General features: G+C 40.3%; 2 protein-coding genes across 5 annotated transcripts in view; one reads left to right on the top strand and one right to left on the bottom strand.

Moving 5' to 3' along the window:
• tgfbrap1 (transforming growth factor, beta receptor associated protein 1) overlaps positions 1 to 7,971 on the bottom strand; it is a 96,168-nt gene extending 88,197 nt beyond the window's left edge. For 2 of the 4 annotated variants that reach the window (XM_078545592.1, XM_078545589.1), the window contains exon 1: positions 7,886 to 7,971. The gene's annotated coding sequence lies outside the window, so the exon portion shown is untranslated. Of the gene's footprint in view, positions 1 to 7,679; positions 7,849 to 7,885 lie in introns of those variants that run through there. The other 2 variants (XM_078545590.1, XM_078545591.1) reach the window with 2 other exon arrangements.
• A 91-nt stretch (positions 7,972 to 8,062) lies between these two features.
• c7h2orf49 (chromosome 7 C2orf49 homolog) lies at positions 8,063 to 20,866 on the top strand. Its single transcript, XM_078545588.1, has 4 exons — positions 8,063 to 8,349; positions 10,232 to 10,401; positions 12,275 to 12,644; positions 20,191 to 20,866. The coding sequence occupies exons 1-4, from the start codon at positions 8,251 to 8,253 to the stop codon at positions 20,245 to 20,247; spliced, it is 696 nt and encodes a 231-aa protein (XP_078401714.1). The 5' UTR covers positions 8,063 to 8,250; the 3' UTR covers positions 20,248 to 20,866.
• The last annotated feature ends 1,809 nt before the right edge of the window (positions 20,867 to 22,675 follow it).

Raw genomic sequence — 22,675 nt, 5'->3', positions numbered from 1 at the left:
CCCTGCAAACAGTTCCACCTTTTATGAGTATTTTTAATACTCAGTTTGAATGCATTTTTCAGTTGTGCAACTTCAGCCTAGAGGTCTGCCATATAGAAATAAACAAACAGCACCAAGTCAGTGCCCCTCTCAGCTTTGCTTTAATAATCTGTTAAATGGTTCTTTGCCCCCCATGACACAGCTCTGTCCAGATATCAAAGTCTCATGATCTCTGGGTTATGACATGAAGCGTGAACAAATAAATAGCCCAGGAGAGAATATGGGAGGAATACCAGGGTGCAGAAAATACTGGGAGAGACAGATAGCACGAGTATAAGGAAAACTAAATTAATAGATGGAATCGGAGTAAGAGAGAAAGTCATGAAGTCTAAGTCAGTGTTACTGTGCATGTATGTGAACGCACAGAGTATAGTAAATAAAATTAGGAAGTTACAAGCGCAGATTACTGTGTGGAAATATGATGTGGCGTTAACAGAGACCTGGCTTAATGAAGGGCAGGACTGGGTGTTAAACATTCCTGGCTGTTAAATAGGCATTCAGAAAAGATAGGAAAGGAAGAAAAGGAGGAGGGGTGGCAGTATTGGTTAAGGAGAGCATTGCAGTGCTGGAGATAGAGGATGTCCCAGAGGGTTCAAAGACAGAATCAATTTGGCTGGAGCTAAGGAACAAAAAGGATGCAATTATATTGCTCGGTGTAGTCTATAGACTGCCAACTAGTGGGGCAGATGTAGAGGAACAAATCTGCAGGGAAATTACAGAGAGATGCAGATATTATAGAGTAGTTATTATGGGGGACTTTAATTACCCGAATGTAGCCTGGGACAGTAGTAGTGTAAAGGGCGAAGAGGGGCAAGAGTTCCTAAATTGCATTCAGGAGGATTTTCTACAGCAGTAGATGTCCAATCCAACAAGAAAAGACACACTGTTGAACCTGGTTCTTGGAAAAGAGGTGGGCCAAATAAATCAAGTGTCAGTGGGGGAACATTTAGGGGACAGTGACCATTGTATCGTAATGTTTAGGTTGACGGTAGAAAAAGACAATGTGCAATCCAGAGTAAGAATAATTAACTGGGGGAGAGCCAACTTAAATGGGGCAAGAACAGGGCTGGGCCAGATACACTGATACCAAAGGTTGGCAGAACAATGGGCTATCTTCAAAGAAGAAATGGTTCGGGCACAGTCAAGGTATATTCCCTCAAAAGGGAAAGGTAAGGCAAACAAATCCAGAGCTCCCTGGATGAAAAAGGAGGTAGAAATTAAGATGAAGAAGAGGAAATGTGCTTATGACAGGTGTCAGGTAGGAAATTGAGAACCAAGTGGAATACAGAAGTTTCAGAGGGGAGGTGAAAAAACAAATAAGAGAAGCAAAGGGGGATTATGAGAAAAGACTGACAGCCAACCTAAAGGGGAATCCCAAAGTCTTATATTGGCACACAAATAGTAAGAGGGTGGTAAAAGGAGGAGTAGGGCCCAAAAAGGGGGTTTATATATGGAGGCAGGGGGCATGGATGAGGTGTTAAATGAATGCTTTGCATCCGTCTTTGCCAAGGAAGCAAATGCTACCAAGGCCATGGTGATAGAGGAGGAAACTGTCTCTAGAAGGGTTCAAAATTAATAAGGAGGAAGTGTTGGATAAGCTATCAGTACTTAAAAGTTGACAAAGCATTGGGACTGGATGAGATGCATCTAAGGATATTGAAGGAAGTAAGAAAGGATATTGCAGGGGCACTTTCAGTCTTCCCTAGACTCAAGGGAGGTGCCAGAGGACTGGAGAATTGCAAACATTATGCCCTTGTTCAAAAAAGGTTGCAAGGATAAGCCCAGCAACTACAGACCAGTCAGCCGTGGAGAAGCTTCTTGAAACCATAATTCAGGATAGAATTAATAGTCACATGGAAAAATGTGGGTGACTAGGAAGAGCCAGCATGGATTTCTAAAGGGGAAATAGTGTTTAACTAACTTGGAGTTTTTTTTTGAAGAGGTAACAGAGAGGGTTGATGAGGGTTATGCTGTTGATGTGGTGTACATGGACTTTCAAAAAGCATTTGATACAGTGCCACATAACAGACTTGAGAGAAAAGTTATTGCTCATGCAATAAAAGGGACAGTAACAACATGGATACAAAATTGGCTGAGTAATAGGAAACAGAAGATAATGGTTAATGGATATTTTTCGGGCTGGAGGAAGGATGTAGTGGAGTTCTCTAGCATCGGTATTGGAACCCTTGCTTTTCCTAATATATATTATGATCTAGATCTTGGTGTGCAAGGGACAATTTCAAAATTTGCAGATGATGTGAAACTTGGAAGCGATGTAAACAATGAAGGACAATATAGAACTTAAAAAGGATAAACAAGTTGGTGGAGTGTACAGATAAGTGGCAGATGAAGTTCAATACAGAGAAGTGTGAGTTGATGCATTTAGTAGGGAGAACATGGAGAGACAATACTAAGGGGTACAATTCTTTAGGGGTGCAGGAGCAGAGGGACCTGGATGTATATGTGCATAGGTCATTGAAGATGGCAGGACAGGTGGAGAGAGCAGTTAATAAAGCATATAGTATCCTGGGCTTTATTAATAGGGGTACAGAATACAAGGGCAGGGAGATTATGCTGAGTTTATATAAGACACTAGTTAGATCTGGGCTGGAGTATTGTGTACAGTTCTGGACGCCACACTATAGGAAGGATGTGAATGAACTGAAGAGAGGGTGCAGAAGAGGTTTACAAGAATGGTTCCAGGGATGAGAAACTTCAGTTATGAAGATAGATTGGAGAGGTTGGGGCTGTTCTCCTTGGAGAGAAGATTAAGAGGAGCTTTGATAGAGGTGTTCAAAATCATGAGGGGGCTGAATAGAGTAGATAGGGAGAAGCTGTTCCTGCTCATAAAAGGATAGAGAACAAGACGGCACAGATTTAAAGTGATTTACAAAAGTAGTAAATGTGACAAGAGAAAAATCTTCCTTCACACAGGGAGTGCTTTGAGTCTGGAATGCATTGCCTGGAAGTGTGGTGGAGGCAGGTTCACTCGAGGCATTCAACAGGGTATTAGATGATTATTTGATTGGAAACAATGTTTCCAAAGATACGAGGAATAAGCAGGAGATTGGTACTAAGTCATAATGCTCATTCGGAGAGCCGATGCAGACATGATGGGCTGATTGGCTTCCTTCTGCGCCGTAACATTGTGATTCTTTTAAAAACCTGTATCAGCAAAAAATACTTTATTGTCCAGTGCTGTGCAATTTCCACAAAGTTTCTTTTGTCTTGATTGAATTTTGTTACTGGTTGCTCGGCATCATTTTAAATAGAGAAATAAATTAATAACTGCATCCACACTTATGGGTCTTTGGTAGAGAAAAAAAAATACCTTGTACAAAGGAAGCCAACAATTAATTACTCTTTGTCCCACTCCCAATCAACCAGATCACAGCCCATTCCTACTGCAGCTGGTGAGCACTGTTCATCCACCGACATGCTCACACGTCCAATCCAAAGCAAGACAATGCCTGCACTTTTCCTTTCAATAAAATGGTCAGTGGTCAGGATTATCCTCAAATCTGCTTCCACTTCACTGGTGTTACATCACTAGCAAAGTGGGAGCAGATACAAGGAATTTCCCAGTGAATGAGTTCCAATGATATGACTGAACTTCATATTAAAGCCCAAAAATATACAGCAGCAGAATTAAACAGTTTTGTCATTCTAGTTATTTTAAGTATTTAGGGTTACCAGCTACCAAATCATGAAGCCTGGCAGATGTCATCCTCATTGAGGGACTGATGACAATAACGACAACAACCACTTATATCTACACTCGCAGTAATGATGAAAAATGCTGCTAGAAAAAGGAGGCACTTATGGATTAAGAATCTATGAAGGAGGCAGCTCAGCAAAACAAATCTGATATGAGTCAGTTTCAGTGACTCGCCTCTGAGTCAAAGTTGTGGGTTCAAACCCCTCCGCAGAGACTTGAGCATGAAATCGGAGTTGACACCTCAATGTGATAGAATGCTGCACTATCAGAGGTATAATTCTTCAGATTAGAATTAAACAAAGGCACCCTCAGATAAATGAAAATGATTCAATAACACTACTTGAAGATCAGGGGAGTTCTCACCAGTGGCTTCGAGAACATTTACAACTCAACCAAAATGAATCAGAAAAAGAATCATAGAATGGTTACAACATAGAAGGCCGCTATTCGGCCTGTACATCTACCCTGGTTCTCCGCAAGACTCACTCAGCTAGTCCCGCTCCCGCACCTTTCCCCCATAGCCATGCAGATTTATTCACTCCAGATAATTATCCAATTCCCCTTTGAAAGTCATGATTGAATCTGCCTCCACCACACTCTCAGGCAATACATTCCAGATCCTAACCACGCACTACACAAATTTTGATGGCAGCACTGTTTCTCCTCATGATGCCTCTGGTTCTTCTGCCTTTCACATATTATGTGTCCTCTGCTTCTCAATCCTTCTGCCAACAGGAACAATTTTGCCCTATCCAGATCCCTTGTGATTTTGAACAGGTCTATCAAAACTCCCTTCAGCCTTCCCTCCTGAGGAAAACAGCTCAAGCTATCATGACTGAAGTCCCTCACCCCTAGAGCCAGTCTCGTAAATCTTTTCTGCACCCCCTCTGGTGCCTTCACATCTTTCCCAGGTGCCCAAACATGGAGATAATGCTCCAGTTCAGGCTGAACCAGTGTTTTATACAGGTTTATCATAACTTCTTTGCTGCTGTGTCTTTATCTATAAAGTCCATGATCTCATATGCAGTATTAATTGCTTTCTCAAACTGCCCTGCCACCTTTAATGATTTGTGCACATATACGCCCGCCAGGTCCCTCTGCTACATCCTTTATTTTGCCTCGCCTCATTCTTCCTACCAAAATGAATCACTTCACACTTCTCTGCATTAAATTTCATCTTCCACCTGTTTGCCCGTTCCAACAGCCTACGTCCTCAAAGTCTATCTCTAACCTCACATTTCACAGTACTTCCAAATTTTGAAAATTGTGCTTTCCACACTCAAGTCTAAGCCATTAGCATAGATCAGAAAAAGCAGTTGCTCCTAATATCGAGTCCTGGGGTACTTCACTGTATACTTTCCACTAGTCTGAAAAACAATCCATTTACCCATTCACAACTCTCTGCTGCCTATCACTCAGCAAACTTTGTATCCATGCTGCCACTGTCCCTTTTGTTCCATGGGCTTTATCTTTGATGATAAGCCTATTATGTGTCACTTTATGAATTGCCTTTTGGAAGTCCATGTACAACACAATAGCCTCATTACCCTCATCAGCCCTCTCATACCACACTAAAAAAACTATTTACCCTTAACAAATCCATGCTGGCTTTCTTACTAAATCCATACTTGCCCAAGTGACTTAATTTTGTCCCGGATTATCATTTCTAAAAGCTTCGTCACTAATTAGCTTAGACTGACTGGCCTATAGTTGCTGGATTTATCCTTACACACTTTTTTGAACAAGGGTGGAATATTTGAAATTTTCTAGTCCTTTGGCACTACCCCCATAGCTAAGCAAGATTGGGAGATGATGACCAGTGCGTTCACAATTTCCACCATTACTTCCCTCAGTATCCTCGGATGCTGTCATCAGGTCTTGGAGACTTACCAATGTTAAGTACAGCCAACCTGCTAAAACTTCCTCCTTTATCAAATTTTAGACCAGTCTCAACAGCCTTCTCTTTCATTATGAAATATGCAGCATTTTCTTCCTTGGTAACAACAGGTGCAAAGTATTCAATTTAGTTCCTCACCCAGGTCCTTTGCTCCATGCACAAATCTGCTTTTTGGTCTTTAAGTGACCCCATTCTTCTTTTCACCACCCTGACTCTTCACATAAATATAGAAGACTTTTGGATTCCCTTTAATGTTAGCTGTCAGTCTCTTCCCAAACTCTCGCTTTGCTTCTCTTCTTTCCTTTTTCACTTCCTCTATGAACTTTCTATATCCTGCTTCTCACTTGTAATATCAATGTCATATGCACCCTTTTTCTGCTTCATCTTACGCTCCCTTTTGTCATCCAGGGAGCTTTGGCATTGTTTGTCCTACCATTCTCCATTGCAAGAATGCACCTTGACTGAAGCCAAATCATCTCTTTAAAGGCAGCTCATTGTTCTGTTAAAGTTTTGCTTGTCAATTTTTGATTCCAATTTACCTGGGACAGATCTGTTCTCAGCCCACTGAAATTAGTCCTCTCCCAATTAATTCTTTTTACTCTGGATACCTCCCTGTCTTTTTCATAGCTGACTGAAACCTTATGGTACTATGAACACAATCTCCTAGATGTTCCACCACTGACACTTGATCCACTTGCCCCACCTTATTTCCCAGGTCCAGCAATGCCTCCTTCCTTGTAGGACTGGAAACACACTGATCTAGAAAATTCTCCTAAACACACTTCAAAAGCTCTTCTCCCTCTCTTCCCTTTACACTATTACTATCCTAGTCTACATTAGGATGACTAAAAGTCCCCATTTTAACAACGTTACATTTTTTTTGCATTTTTCTGTAACATCCTTGCAAATTTACTCTTCTATATCTTCCCCTTAGTTGGTGGTTTCAAGAAAATACCTCTATTGTTTCTTAGTTCTAACCAGAGATTCTGTCCTCAATCCCTCTCTGACATCCTAACTCATCAGCACTGTAATATTCGCTTGAATCAATATTATCACATCTCCTTTCTTTCCTTACCAATTTTTTCTGAACATCTTGTATCAAGGAATATTTAGCACCCAATTCTGCCATTTTTGAGCCACATTCTCTTTATCACCATAACATCACAGTCTCACTTGACTAACTGCACCTCACCAACCTTATTCACTACACTCCATGCATTTACATATACATACAATAAACTTACTTTAACCCTTATTGCATTCCTTCTTACTCTGACCCTCTCACTCACATTATCTGTCTCTCCCACATCTTCACGTATCTTGTGTTTTCTCCCTGTTACCCCCCTGATTCCGATCCCCCTGCCAAGTTAGTTTAAACCCTCCCCAATAGCACAAGCAATCCAGCCCACAAGGAACCAAATACAGATTCTGTTCATTAGCACATGGCTCTTTCTGGGACCTTCCAGCACATAAATTGCAGCTCTATTTCCTACATTACAACAGTTTTTGAAGTGTGTTCAACAGTTTGGGCAAACATGAATGTTATTTTTATAACACCTGTTTTTTTTTCCTTTAAAACATAACAAAATAATTATTTCTCCCCAAAAGACAAGTTAAATACACAAACTCAGTCCAGGCAGACAGAATTGCCAAACAGATACAACATGAAGAACCAAACCTCAGCACTGACCCAACAGCAGAACTCTCTGGCTTCATCCTCCCTTGACAACAGTGGACAGCAAACAACCAAATCTGCACAGAGCATGGATAATGCAGCCACTTGCTCCATAAGTAGATGATGACGGATAATGTGAAGTGCAATTGTGGCCACAAGCCCCAGACCATGGTACACATCACATTAACCAGCCTATTTGAGATCTGTTGTGAGAAGGACCTTATTTCACCATTCAACATCTCAGAAGGCCATTGAATGGATGGCCAAACTAGACACTGCGTTATAAGCTGCTTTCGTCGTACGGAACTAAAACTCAATAACAGAATAAACCTGTGGCACCAATATTTAACTGAAAATGATTCAGATTCACCTATGGACGTGTAAATACAGCTGGTTTCTTAATCCCCACTGAATCGACGCTGTCCCTTTAACCCTTCCCCAACGCGGCACCGAGTTCAGTTTTTCATCCCTCTCAGTATTCAGTAACCCCTACAGATTTTAATCAAATTAGATATCGCCAACCACCAGGTCTTCAACCCCGGTGACCTCCTCTTACCCAAGCCTCTCGATCTCAGCCCCACACCTGACGTCCTCCTGCTGACATCCGGCGCCCTCCCATGTGTTTCCGATCACGTGATATCTGCGAGGCGAGCCCAGCCCGGGGTATCACGTGATCTTGACGGTTACACCCCCCACCTTCTTCCTCCTCCTCCCCTGGAGGCGGCGCTGCCGGCTCCCTCGGACTTGTCTGCTCATTGCCCGAAGTCCCCGCTGGGCGTCGCTCACTCCCTCTCCCCTCACTGGGAGCCAGGTTCGCGCCAGCGCAGTATCTCAGAACCGGCGGCTCCCTGGCGGTGACGTCGAGCTCTGGTTGGTCGGAGCGTAGATCACGTGGCGCTAGCATTCTGGGATATTTGGAAGATGGCGGTTCCCGTGGCTGAAATGAAGGAGTTTGATTCGCAGCTGTTGCTGCACCCGGAGATCCTGTCTGGGGAATTCCTCCTGCACCTTCTGCAGCAGGTGAGGCGATGAGGAGTGTACACCGCTTTATACTCCTATACTCCGAGCCACAAAAGGAGGTTACAGACGGGCAGTTCTGCAGGGCCCGGACCCTGGGTGGTGGTGGTGGTGGTGGTGGTTGTGTCTGCTGGTGTTTCCTATGGGAAACTGGATCCAATCCAGTCATCACTTGAAATAAGCAAGCAGGCGAACCAACGGACCACTAAACCTGGGACAGGTCCGAGATTGGGCGCACTGGCAGCAATCCATTCTTGAACTAAACTAAACTTGTATATTTATGATAAAAACAAAAAACTGCGGATGCTGGAAATCCAAAACAAATATATTTAACAAGTATATTTATGACTTGGTCGATGACAAAGCAAACTCGTCCAGTTTGGATAGTACAAAAGCAAAATACTGCAGATACTGGAAATTTGAAATAAAAATAGAAGGATGAAGAATCATCGACCTGAACCTCGGTTTCTTTCCACAGATGCTGCCTGATGTGCTGAGTATTTCCTGTTTGTATGACAAATTGGAAAATGTTGCTTTAGTTGTGCTTTTTCAAAGTCTCAAGGAGCACAAATAAAGATTGGATTCTTGCAATTTTAGTGATAAGGTTAGGTTGGAGAAGCTGGGGTTGCCTTCCTTGGAGAAAAGGAGATTGAGGGGAGATTTGATAGAAGCGTACAAGATTATGACAAGTTTAGATAAGATAGACAAAGTAAAGTTGTTCCCATTAGCTGGCAGTACAAGGATTAGGGGATACGGATTTAAGGTTTTGAGGGTTTAAGGGGATGTGAGGAAGAACTTTTTATGTAGCAGGTGGCAATGACCTTGATCTCACTGCCCATGAGGGTGGTGAAAGTGGAGACAATGATTTCAAAAGAAAATTGGATGAGCATTTGAGGAAAATAAACTTGTAGGGCTACAGGGAAAGAATGGGGGAATGGGACTGACTGGATTGCTTTACTGAGAGCTGGCATGGACTTGTTGGGCTGAATGGCCTTCCTTGTGCCATAACGATTATGACTGATTTGAAAATTTCCTCATGTTTTTCCTTTTGCCTTGATATTTCCTCCTTAGTTAAGGTGGCAGTCATAGAATGCGGTAGTTGGGAAAATACAATAATTAACTACTGAAAGAAGGCAAGATTAGGTAATGGTGTCCTGAATTTATGTTGTAGATGTCTGACCTCTAACAGGTTCTGTACTAATAGCCAGATATGAGGGTCTTCACCCAGTTTTAAATATCAATATTAAATAAAATGACTTACTAAAGATGATTGTTTAACGCATTTGATATGGGCTTGTTTCCTTTCAAATTGTTCCAACTGGGTTTCCTTCAGTTGTGATTTAGAATGAGTGCCAATAAATCAAAGTCATTGCATTTGCAAGTATGAAATATCACACTAAACCTGTGGATTTCAGCATGGGGCCTCAATCTCCACATTCTGTTGAATGTGAGGCATTACTGTTTCATCAGTTACTGTGTCATCAGGGAGTTGATAACGTTGAATTTGTTGGAGCTGCACTTTACCCGGACAAATGGAGAGTATTCAATCGCACTCCTGACTTATGCCATCTAAGTGGTGGACAAGCCTTGGGAGCCAGGAAATAAGTTGCAGTATTCACTGCAGAATTCTTAACCTCTTGTAGTCACAATTTTTACATGGCTAGTCCAATTATGTTTCTGCTCAATGGTAACCACCACCCCCAGGATGTTGATAGTGGATAACTGAGCAATGGTAATGTCAAGGGGAGATGGTTAGATTCTTTCTTTTTGGAGATGGGCTTGGGGTTGTGTTACAGTGAACAGTTGGCAAATAACATGTACAGTGTTGCAGTTATCAAGTGCAATTGTTTGTGGAATTTAACTAGATCTGCATGGTTTTCTTTAGAGAAAAATAACTACCGAGAACCTGCATGATGCAGAGAAGGATCAGATTGTGGAAATGTACATTCAGCATGTCATTCCACTGCCACAGAGAGAGCTGCCCAAGAATAGATGGGGAAGAATGATGGCTGAAAAAAGAGGACAACAGTCCATGTGTGCTACAGAGAGTAAAAGGCATGTAATTTGTGTATTGTGCAGTGAATCAAAAACATTCATCAGTTTCTTTGATATTGTATGAACTCCTAACCATTTCAGGTTAGGTTTTTGTTTTAAACTGAATCGGGTGATGATTATCAGCGATGGTTTTCGCACACAATCAGCATTAAGAAACTGAAGTGCACACTATGGCAACAAATGTTTATTTGCATGTGAATAATGGTCTGCTAACTTCAGAATTGGTCAATTAACTTATTTTTTAACTAGCAGTTTTAAAAGTTTTTTCTGTTCCAATTGGCTTAGTAAAATTCTCTTCCATTTGTAGCTATAATGAATATTACAGAACACAAAAGAAAATTGTTTGAAGTTACTAAATTATCTCTGAAATTCAAGTGGTTTCAATGAACAGGAAACTTCAGCTGCAAATTTTTGATTATGAGATTGCAGTATTCATGTCTTGCCATTTTGTTCAAGAATGCTTCAGTGTAATTTTGCTGAATGTAAATTTGGATATGTGCGTGTGTTTGGCCTGTCGTATTTGTATTCATTAAGTTGGGCCAATTGTTGCTTAATATTTATAATTCACTCATGCAAACACGGCATTGCTGACTATCCTTTTCCACTTCAGTGTTATCTGTTTTCAACCTTCAAGATAATCTATTTTGCTATAAAATGATTTGTTTTGCAGTGACTTGTGCAAATGCTTGGTATGATATGTAGAAAAAGCTAATAAATATCCTAAACACATTTTGTGTAATGGCTACAAGTAAACCCATAATGTCATGGTACTAGGTGACAAAGATGTAACAACGTTTTGATTGAAGAGTGAAGCATTTTAATTTGACTATGTACAGTTTATGTATGATATCAAAGATCTGGTTATCAACATTAATGTGTCATACTCTATTTGCAGTTCATTTAAACACAAGTAAGTTCATGGTACTATAGCATCCAACTACTTGTAAAATATCTTTGTAATCACTTATATTTTTTTAATTCTTTGGTGGGATGTGAGCAGTGTTGGCAAGGCCAGCATTTGTGGCCCATCCCTAATTGCCCTTGAGAAGATGGTTAGCTACTTCTTGAACATCTGTAGTCCATCTGGTATAGGAACTTCCATCGTGCTTTTCGGAAGGTAGATTGTTTTCTCACCCAATGACAGTGAAGGCAATATAGTTTTAAGTCAGGATGGTGTGTGGCTTGGAGGGGAACTTGCAGGGGGTGGTGTTCCCAAGTGTCTGCTGTCCTTGTCCTCTAGATGGTAGAGGGTGCGGGTTTGGAGGGTACTGTCAAAGGAAGTATGATGAGTTGCTGCAGTGCATCTTGTATATAGTATACACTGCAGTCACTAGTAGTGGAGGGAGTGAATGTTTAAGGTGGTGGATGGGGTGCCAATCAAGCAGGCTGCTTTGTCCTAGATAGTGTCGAGCTTTTTGAGTTTGTTGGAGTTGCCTTCATCCAGACAAGTGGAGAGTATTCCATCTGTAGATGGTTGACAGGCCTTGGGGAGTCTGGAGATAAGTTACTCACTGCAGAATTCTCAACCTCTGACCTGCTTTTGTAGTCACTATTTATTTGGCTAGTCCATTTATGTTTCTGGTCAATGGTAACCCCCACCCCCCAGTTGTTGAAGGTGGAGAATTAAGCATTGGAAATGCCATTGAGTGTCAACAGGAGATGCTTAGATTCTTTCTTATTGGAGATGGGCATTGTCTGGCACTAGAGTTATGCGAATTTGTTGAAAAACATTAAATAGTTCCTCAAGAACATGCTTTCTATTGATCAATATTTTATACAGAAGAAAGAATTTATGATTTTACATTTCAAGACATTCCTTTTTGCCATTTTAATATGCCATTCAGTTTACAACTTTTTATGACTTATTTTGCAGACCAATAACAGAGGGCTCGAGGAAAAGGCCTCTAATTGTGTTTGATGGCAGCTCTACAAGTACAAAAATAAAACTCAAGAAGACCGAAAATGCAATGGCTGATCAAGTAAAGCAGTTGCCACCAGGGATCATAGGCACCAGCCCCACGAATAAACTTGCTGTCCAGCCAAGTGGCACAAATATTCTGACCGATAATAATGCAGTCATAAGTCCAATTCGAAATGTTGTACCTAGCAATGGTATGGCTGCCACGAAGCATGGAGGCAATATGCCTTTGAAAACCTCACCATTGCCTTGCCCAACATCTGGAGGCACCAACTCCATAAAACTAAAGCGAGCACTTGCAAAAGATGGAGAGGGAGATGCACCAGTAAGTTTTAAAATTTACCGTTTTTAGCAGACCTAACAGGACATGCAGATGTAGATTTTTTGCACGCTTGTGTAATTGAGATGTAGTAGCTGTAATGTAACTTTTTATGGAATTTGCTTAAATGACGATGAACTATATCAGCGGAAGAACAGGTCCTGTTGAAGAATAACATTAGATCAGCTTGTTTGTTATATTAATTGGAAATGATTTCATAAAATAGCATTCTGTAATGGTTCAAGTTAGTGCATTTGGTCCAATAAACATAATCGTGTCTGAGCTTACGTTTTGTTTGTTGTTTTTTCCGACTGATATTTATTACCTAGCATAATTAGACATATTTGAATAAAAATTGATACACAAGGCATCCTAGTCCAAAGCTCACATTCCAGCATCAGTTCTCACTGCAGCCTCCTAGTCAATGTGTTGTAAGTTATAATTCTGTTGTTCACTGGATGCCCTTGTGCATACATGTAGTCTTAATCTTTAGTTCTGTTCAAATCATGTGTGCCTCCTGCTGGTTATTATTCAGAATAGCCCTTGTACCACTGTCAAGTGTGAGTAAGCTGGTATAAGTTGCTTTTCACTCTCCCTGCAATTTATTTTTTAAAAGGAAAGCTTAGTCAGGATTTAAAAAGTTTACAGAAGTACTGCAGAGCTAAGTACAGTTGTAAAAGGGGCACTATTTCAAATTTTCGTCTGTTTGTTGCTGCTGTGAACTTTTAAAGTAACCTGTTGCTGCATTCCAAGAGGTATTATTAAATCTTTATAGAATACCAACTTCTTATGAGGTTATCTTCAAGTTAATGTCTCATGGTGGTGAAGCATTTTTAGGTGCTAGAAGCCTCTAGAGTAAGGTCTGAAATGTGGCCCATGAGCTACATCTATCCCTCTATCGCTAAGACTGAGGAATTCAGTCCTATTTCTGCTCATAGCTCTTATTTGTTTTCTTTTTCCCTGTTTACATTGTGGGCCTGGGGATTGGAAAGGAATGGTTATAGCACAGCTGTCTCATTGATAGATCTTACATTGTAACACTGAAATTTCTTAATATCTGCGAACAATGATATGAAAGTTAATGGGAAAATGGATGTAAGACTTATGGGAATGATTTCCCTGCTCTCTGGTGCTGTACAGAATCGGCACACCAGGTGTGCGTGAATTTCCTGTCCCTGCCACTTGATCAGGTCCAGGCCAGAAAACTGGGACACAGCTACAATCCCTGGACCCCATAGTCTGATGTTCTGCTGGAGAAAAGGTTATACTTAACTTGGGGACCTTCAGCTTGCTGCTTTTCCCCTTGGATCCTCTAATTTGAGCAGAGTCCTCATGCAAAGGACCCGTGCTGGTTGACACCAGCAATGCCACTTTTTGCTTACATTGTTAAACATTATTGGGTCTTTCCTGTGTCTGCTGCAGGCTCTGCTCCACTATCTGAGGAAGCCCTGGAAATTCAGGTGCAATGTAAAGAGTGCAGAGACCTAGCGTAGCTAGTCTTCATCTCTTTATTTTTCTTAAGCTTTATTTCTGGAGTACGGGTTTTCCCTGGGCACAAAGGAATTTGGCCCCTATTTAGAATCATAAGATGATTCGGTACAGAAGGAAGCCATTCAGCCCATAATACCTGTGTTTGTTCTGTGATAGAGCTATCCAATTATTTCCAACATCCTGCTCTTTCCTGATAGCCCTGTCAATTTTTTTTGTCTTCAAGTATTTATCCAATTTTTCTATCAATATTACTATTCACTCTGCATCCAACATTCTTTCAGGAGGTGCATTCCAAATCCCTGACGCTATTGTATGCATCTGTGTGCCTGTGAAGACTAGTATTGAAAGGCTATTTGGTGACAGTGGGCATCATGTTGAGGCACAGTACCTCATACTTCAGTTTTTCTACTTGCTGACAGAATGAGTGAACATAGACATAAGATAAAATGTAAAAGATTTAGGACACAGAACAGACAAGACCCCTATGCAGACAATTGTGTGCTGTGGAGTGGACTGTCAGTGCAAGTTATTGAAACAGACTGTGTCAACTTTTAAGAATAGGCTAGATCCATACTTGTAGGAAACAGGGTAGGCACATGTGATTAGGACAACTGCTTTTGTAAAGAACAAACATCAACATGAGCTAGCACATTGATTTCTGTCACCAGTAAATGGATTTTCCATGTGCAAGTAGCCGTTTGGTTCCCCATCTCTTGAGCAAATCAGCATTGCTCGCATCACAAGTCTTCCTTTAAAGACTGTTTGGTACTATCCTTACAAATGATCAACACCTTAATCAGAACTGTAGATGGGTGGAGGGCCTGCCTTCAGTTAATAGGAGAAAATTACTGGACAGCTTACTTTCACATTAAGTGCTTGACCTGCTTTCAGTCAATTGACTGCTAAGTTAAAATGACAGGAAAGAAGGTTGATAAAGAAACTAATCCTAACAAGAAACCATCAGAAATCAAAGTAAAAAATGAAAATGTGTATCTGACCACCTGCATCCAGATTGTAGTGTCATTAAATATGAGAAGATGACTGCAAAGCATGTTTGACTGGAAAAGCAAGGACCACTTTGGTGGATTAGGCACTTAAAATTTGATGAGTCTTTAGTCATATCATGGTAAGTTTACTGAGGCAAAGTAATTCATCCTACTGGACAGATTTTGAAGATAAGATTTGTTAAAGGAAAATAAACATTAGGTTTCAGGATGATTTGGATATCCATGAAGAGAGCAGAAAATCATTGGCTGATGCGAAACTTTTGCAATAATTGTAATGGCCTCTATAAAGACAGCCTTCTAAGCAAAGAATTTTAGTTCAAAAGAAGGAATAGCTTTAAGAAGTTTGAAGGGATGTTTTAAGGCGTAAGTTGACTAAAGTAGGACAGTATACTCAAACAAACTTTCCAAAAAGTTTTGACATGCATCCAAGATACAAATAGCCTCTTATATTGGATTTTGAATTGTATGGATAGGCCATTCAAGCCTACAGTATCATTCAATTAGATTGTGGCTGGACCCGTACTTTAACTGCATTTAGCTCTACACTTTGATGGCCTTACCAAATGAAAACCTATTGATCTCAGGCTTGAAAATTTCAACTGATCTAGTATTTACAGCCTTTTTGGAACAGAGATTCAGATTTCCACTACCTTTGCATGGAAAGTGCTGATTTCACTCCTAAATGACTTAGCCCCTTATTCTATATGTGCACCAGAAGAAATATCTTATCTGTGTCAGCACATCAAATCATTTTATGATTTTAAATGCCTTGATTAGTTCACCCCTCAACCGTCTAAACTCAAGAGTATGCAAACTACCTTAATGCAACTTGTCCCTATAATTTAACCCTTTAAACTATGATGGAATCTGCATTGTTCCTAGACCAGAATACCCTTCTTGAGCTGAGTGTAGTGCTTCTGCTGGGGTCTGGCCAAGGCTCTCTGCATCGGAAGTATAATTTCCTCTATATTTCAGCTCTTTTCAGATAAAGGCCAACAGTCCATTAGCCTTTTTGATTACATTCTGCACTAACTATTAATGATTGGTTGTACATGGACACAAGTTCCTTTGGTGAGTTCCTCGTGCCTCACCATTAAGAAAATGTCCTATTCAATCCAAAGTGGATTATCTCATGCTTCCCCACATTTAACACCATCTGCCATAGTTTTTCCTCAATTAATCCATATACATTTGTAACTTCCTGCTTTCTTCTACATAACTTTTTATGCTTTCAAGCTTAGTATTATCTGTAAGCTTGGTTAGCCAGCTCTGTTCCTTAATCACAGTCAATGAAATATATGGTGAAAAGTTGCAGCTATTCCTTAGGGAACCTGACTTACAGAAGAATACAGTAAAGGAGAAGGCCACTTTGTTCATTGTTCATTGCTGGCTCTTTGAAATCAAATTGGTCCTACTTCCCTGCTGTTACCCATAGCCAAGTAATGTTTTTCATTTTCACATATACATCCAATTACCTAATGATAGCATTGAATCTGCTTGAGCAAATTTTCAGGCAGTGCATTCAAAATCACCATATCTCAATGCCTAAATTATATTTTCACTCGTTCATGGGATGTGGGAGTTGCTAGCAAGGTCAGCGTTTATTGCTCATCCCTATTTGCCCTTGAGAAGGTTGCAGTGTGCCATCTTCTTGAGCCGCTACAGTCTTGGGTGCAGGTATCCCCGCAGTGCTGTTAGGGAGCTCCCAGATTTTGGGCCAGCAATGATGAAGGAGTGGTGATATATTTCCTAATCAGGATGGCATGTGACTTGGTAATGGTGTTCCTATGCATCTGATGTCCGTGACCTTCTAAGCTGTTGAGATCACAGGCTTGTGTGGTACTGTTGAAGATGCTTAGGTGAATTGCTGTAGTGCAGCTTTTAGATGGTCCACACTAAAGCCTTGGTGCACCAGTGTTGGATGGGGTACCAATCAACCAGGCTACTTTGTTGTGGATTGCATTTCTTGAGTGGTTTTGGAGCTGCACTCATTCAATCAAGTGGAAACGATTCCATCATATTCTTGACTTGTGCCTTGTGGTTGGTGGAAAAAGCTTTGGGCAGTTGGGAGGTGCTTCACTCGCTGGAGGCCTACCCTTGTAGCTATGAGCATTTATGTGACTGGTTCAGTTAAGTTTCTGGTCAATGAAATTCCCCAGGGTGTAGTTGATGGGGCATTCAGTGATGGTAATGCTGTTAAATGTCAAGGGGAAGTGGCTGGACTCTCATTTGTTGGAGATGGGCGTTGCTGGGCACTTGCATGCTGCAAATGTTACTTGCCACTTATCAGCCCAAGCTTGAATGTTGGCCAACTTGCTGTTTGTGCTTAGATGACTTCATTTGCAAGGCGTTGTAATGATCAGCAGACATCCCCTCTTCTAACCATATGTTGGAGGAAAGGTCATTGATGAGGCATCTGAAGATTGTGGGGCCAAGGACATTGCCATGAGGAAGTCCTTCAGTCAGATCCTGGGGCTGAGAAAAATGGCCTGCAACAATCACAACCATCTTCCTTTGTGCTAGGTATGACTCCAGCCAGCAGAAAGTTTTTCCCTTGATTCCCATTGACATCAATTTTACTGAGCTCCTTGATGCCACATTCAGTTAAATGCTGCCTTGATGTCTCAGCACTGGAATTCAGCTCTTTTGTTCTTGTTTGGAGCAAGGCTGAAATGAGGTCTGGAACTAGGTGGTCCTAATGGAACCCAAACAGAGTATCTGTGAACAAGCTGTTGGTGAGTAAGTGCCGCTTTATAGCACAGTTGACAACACTTTCAACGTTGATGATGGGGTGTTAATTGATCATATTGCATTTGTCCTGCTTTTTGCGGGTAGGCCATACCTAAGCAATTTTCCACTTTTCTGGAGAGATGGTAGTGTTGTGGCTGAACTGGAACATCTTGATTAGAGGCGCAGCTGGTTCTGGAGCACAAGTCTTCAGCACTACAGCCTGGATGTTGTCGAGGTCCATAGCTTTGGTTGTATCCAGTGTTCTCTTCTGTTTCTTGATATGATGTGAAGTTAAATTGACATTTCTCCTAAAGCGTTGCCCAGAATTAGACACAGTACCGCAGCTAAGTCCCAACAAATGATTTTAAAGATTTAGTCTAACTTGCATTGCACTTAATGGCCTGGAATTTTCACTTTGCTACCTGCGCAGCCTGCATGGCATTCACCATTAATATCATTGAGGAATGTAGTGCAGGCAGCGGCAGGCAGTGCTGTCTGCCCTTGGGGAACCTGTGTTGTCTACATAGTGGTGCTATACAAACAAATTTTTTCCTCCATAATTTACAAACCTGGAGAGCGTTGGAAAATTATAGCTAATGCATTTACAATATCTTTGCCCATTTCTTTAGATATCCTGGCATGGAAGTTGTTAGGTCCTGGAAATTTGCCCATCTTAAAGTATATTATTTTCACCATTATCTTTTTTGAAACTTACATTTGCACCTCATTACTTTCTTCCTATTGCTTTTTTGTAGCTGTCCCTGGATTTTCATTTTTTCCTTGCATTTGTGTAAACCTTTTCTTTGTTTCCTTCACTACCTTTATGAATCAGTTGCAAAGGTACTGAAGAGCTAAGTTAAAACTAGACACAGACATCTTGCTGAAGCTAACTTGCCCTCTAAAGCTAAATTATCATCTGTGGCCTTAAAAGGGAAGTGAAGCTCTTCTTTCGTGTACTAAAATTAGTTGTTGCCCTTGAATGGTTTGGCCATGGTTTGTTTCCTTCATGGATGAAAACTTATTTTAGATCTAGGACCAATGGAAGCACCCCCCTCAACCTCACTCTCTCGTTTTTCTCTTCTCTCCCCGATTCAACACCACCTCAGGTTTAGATAAAATAGTTCTATATTTATGGTGCATAGAAAGCAATAACCTTTCCGGAAAACAGAGATCATGACCCAAGCCATCACCCCACAGTCCACATATTTGCTGATCCATCTTTTGCACTTCGTGCAGGAGATCTGAGGAAGTTGTGAAGTTAGGTTTCAACCATTTTCCAAAGGGGATTGTATTTCTGAACAACATTTCATGGGTCTGGGAATGTAACATTCTCCAGTGTATTCTTGGGGTCTGGATGAGAAATCTAATCATCAACTGCTTTCAGTTCATGATAGTAGTGCTGTAGAAACTGAGGGATTCTTTCTCTGGCTGGGCAAAAAGGACCTGATGAAGGTGATTGATCAGTGCTAAAACTGCAGCATAATTCCTGATTTTCATTTCTGTGAGGGAAGTGCTAATGACAGATACGGGAATTTTTTTGTCCTTTTTAAAACTTGAGTTAATGATTAATTTAGTGAGTTCCTCAGACAATACCTCAAGCATCTCTCTTTCAGCAAGGGCATTGGTGCTGATTCTACTGTCCAAACTACAAAGCAATCAAGCTCTGTATCTGTAGCACTGGCGTTGATTGAACTGACACCAATTCCATTATTTCCAAGGAGCCAACTTGCAGACAAGGCAATTACCCGGAAAATTCTAGGAGGAAAAATGATCTATTTTACCAGCTGGGTATTTCCATCATTTTCTGTTTTTATTTCTGATTTCCAACATCCACAGTATTTTGCTTTTGTGAAGATTAAAGCATTGTTGGTCAAAATTATAGGGAGAGGATATCAGCATCGTGCATTGACAAACACCTGCTTTAGTTGTCCAACTTAAGTTTTGTGCTTTACTAGATTAATCCAGGCAGTGGACACCATACGATTGAGACACCTGGGGTGCATGGCATGGCCTTCCTTACACATCAACTTAATGCTCTATCAAACAAATAGGCAGAAAATCTGTTTGTGTTTGCTTATGTTTGTTTGATGTTACACTGCACAGTTGGAAACTGTATTTTGCTCATACCTAGTGCTGATAAGACACAGACAAAGCATTTGTGAAACCTTTGTAAAGTCTAAATGCAAATTGCATTCAGCTATTACAAACGTACTTTCAATCCTGGTGCCAAATTAATGAGTACATTATTGCGGTTATATACATAGGCACACAGAACAATTGAATAGTATTTAGTATTGCAAATAATACTTTGTTTTTGCCTGCAGGTGGAATTAAGATCTACAGAGCCAAAGAAAAAGATTCAACATGTTACCTGGCCATAAGGTCTGACAGTCCTGTTACTACATTTTTCATTTACATCTTATGATGTAGCCATGCCAACTAACCTGTTGGAAATGGCAGGCTGGAAAACCAACTGGGAATGAGGCACCCATTAAACAATTAAAAGAAATCCATGATCCATTTTGGTTCTTTAAAATAGACCAACCAGTGAAATAGCACCTTTCACTCAACAACTTTATACTACATGCAATTTATAATACTACTTTAGAACAATGGATTTTTTGTATGTAGTTACTTTCTATTTGTGAAAGGACCCAATTTCCTTTTTGAATAGAACTAGGAATATTATGTCACATCAGGTATAGTACATTGTTTTATGCACAATTTACACAAGTCTGTATTTTAATATGTATACGTTTGGTCTAAATTTGGGACTCATTTTTTAAAAATTGACAGTTAATGCTCATAAATCTGACTTTGTTAATATTGCGCTGTATTTTCCCTTTTAACATGTCAGTTTTCAAATTTAACTCATGATAGAACATATGGCATTTTAGTGTTGCAAACTAAAGTCCGTGAAAAAAGCATAATAGTTGATGTTTCTGTTATGAACTAATGGAAACTTGTGTATGCCACATGAATAAATCCAGTGAAGACAAACTTCAGGATAGGCAGTTTTTCATTGGTTCCGCTATTCTGCTATAAATGTAAATTGGTACTATCAATTACTTTATCAATGGGCGTTAAATTGCCATCTCAAATTTTAAAGTTCCATGTGTGAAAATGGGGAAAGTTATGTCAGTAACTTGAAACCTCTTTTTAGTTGTTCAGTGTATCTGTCTTCAGCTTCTGGATTCATATCATAACATATAAACTAAGTCCTTAATGCATCAACCAGGAATCTGTTCAAATCTTTTCTTCATATAATAGTTTGTCAATTAAATAATTCCAATGGAGGACCCACATACAATAAAAGTTCAATTTATTATTGCATATGATCACTTCTTAGAAATGTCCCAATGTCCTTCACAAATGTTAAGTTACTTTACAATCCCATTGCTGTTATACAATTCACACATTGAATAGTTATCTAATAAGCAGCTCTGACTAAGGTGTAAGAAACAGGCTTGAATATATTAGGACAGGGGTACAATTTAGGTAATTAGCAGATGTGATGTATGTTTTTAAATTTTGTTGAATTATTATGTTGTGCCTATCAAGGTAATGGATATTAGTACAGTGTTAGGATATGAAACAGTTTCCCATTTTGGGTATCCAGTGTTAGCATCAAACACTCCATGGTCAGGTATATCACAGCTAGTTGCAAAGTCTTTGCCTCAATAATCTGTCTCTCAACAATGTGCCTTACCTTACAGAAATACAAATCAATGTGATATTTCCAGTTCCCTCAATAACCATCTTTATGCCCTTAGAGATTGCCAATTAGTGCCAAAATAGGTGTAATTAAGTGGAATGGCCCATGAAGTTGAGACTGCCAAAGATTTGGTTTTATAAGAAAGTACACAAAGCAGGAAAGACAGGATACCTTCATCCTGGCAATTTGGGTTGGAATCAATCACAGATGCCAGAGGTGAAAAGCATTCATACCATAGTTACAGTCAGAAGTTTATACACATGCTACTTCATATAACTTAGAATTGACCAGACAGTATGGTTAAAACTGTGGTGCATTTGCTTTGTATTCCAATGCTATGATATGTATGATGTAATTGGTAGTGTTGAGGCCATTTACATGATATGAGACCAGCTGTGTAACATCTCCCTTAAATTTTAGTTTGCACAACACTGGACCTCAACAATTATCTGTCAGTAAAAGAAGCAGTTTTATTAAATTATCAAATTAGAAATCGTATCCCTGAGAAGAGAATTTAAAAAAAAAACAAAAAAATTTTGACTATATTATGTAAAGAAAGAATTTGGATTCACATAGTGCCTTTCTTGACCTCAGAATGTCGCAAAGTGCTTTATAGGCAATAAAATGTTTTTTGAAGTGGGTTCACAGTTGTAACATAGGAAACAGAGCAGCAAATTTGCACACTGCAAAGCCCCACAAACATCCATGTGATAAATAACCAGATAATCTGTTGTTGCTGATGGTGTTGTCCGAGGATTCTCCGGGCCTTCTTCAAGTAGTAGCGTGGGATCTTCTACATCCACCTGAGAAGGCAGACAAGACTTAGGTTTAATATCTTGTCCAAAAGATAGTGCAGCATTCCCTCAGTATTGCACTGACTTGTCATTTGGTTTATGAGCTCAAGTTTCTGGTGTAGAGCTTGAACCCATGGTCATCTGACTCAGAATTGTGTGCACTACCATTGAGCTATGGCAGACACCAAGAATGGGCCACTTGTGAAGTGTCCTGGATGGGAACACTGTGACAGTTAGCGCCTTGGAGTCTAGAGCACCGATGCTGTGGTGGTGTAGATGTTTCTGTTGTCTGTTGGCATC

The sequence above is a fragment of the Cetorhinus maximus genome, chromosome 7 (genome assembly GCF_964194155.1).
Source record: "Cetorhinus maximus chromosome 7, sCetMax3.hap1.1, whole genome shotgun sequence".
NCBI lineage: Eukaryota > Metazoa > Chordata > Chondrichthyes > Lamniformes > Cetorhinidae > Cetorhinus > Cetorhinus maximus.
Note: the sequence above shows the minus strand (reverse complement) of the source record. Positions and strands in the feature narration are given on the sequence as shown.

Excerpts from the sequence above, each read along its gene's own strand:
- c7h2orf49 (XM_078545588.1), top strand. The coding sequence starts at position 8,251 with ATGGCGGTTCCCGTGGCTGAAATGAAGGAGTTTGATTCGCAGCTGTTG. Across the intron at positions 10,402-12,274 it reads TGTGCTACAGAGAGTAAAAG|ACCAATAACAGAGGGCTCGA; the intron begins GCATGTAATTTG and ends CTTATTTTGCAG. Across the intron at positions 12,645-20,190 it reads ATGGAGAGGGAGATGCACCA|GTGGAATTAAGATCTACAGA; the intron begins GTAAGTTTTAAA and ends TTTTGCCTGCAG.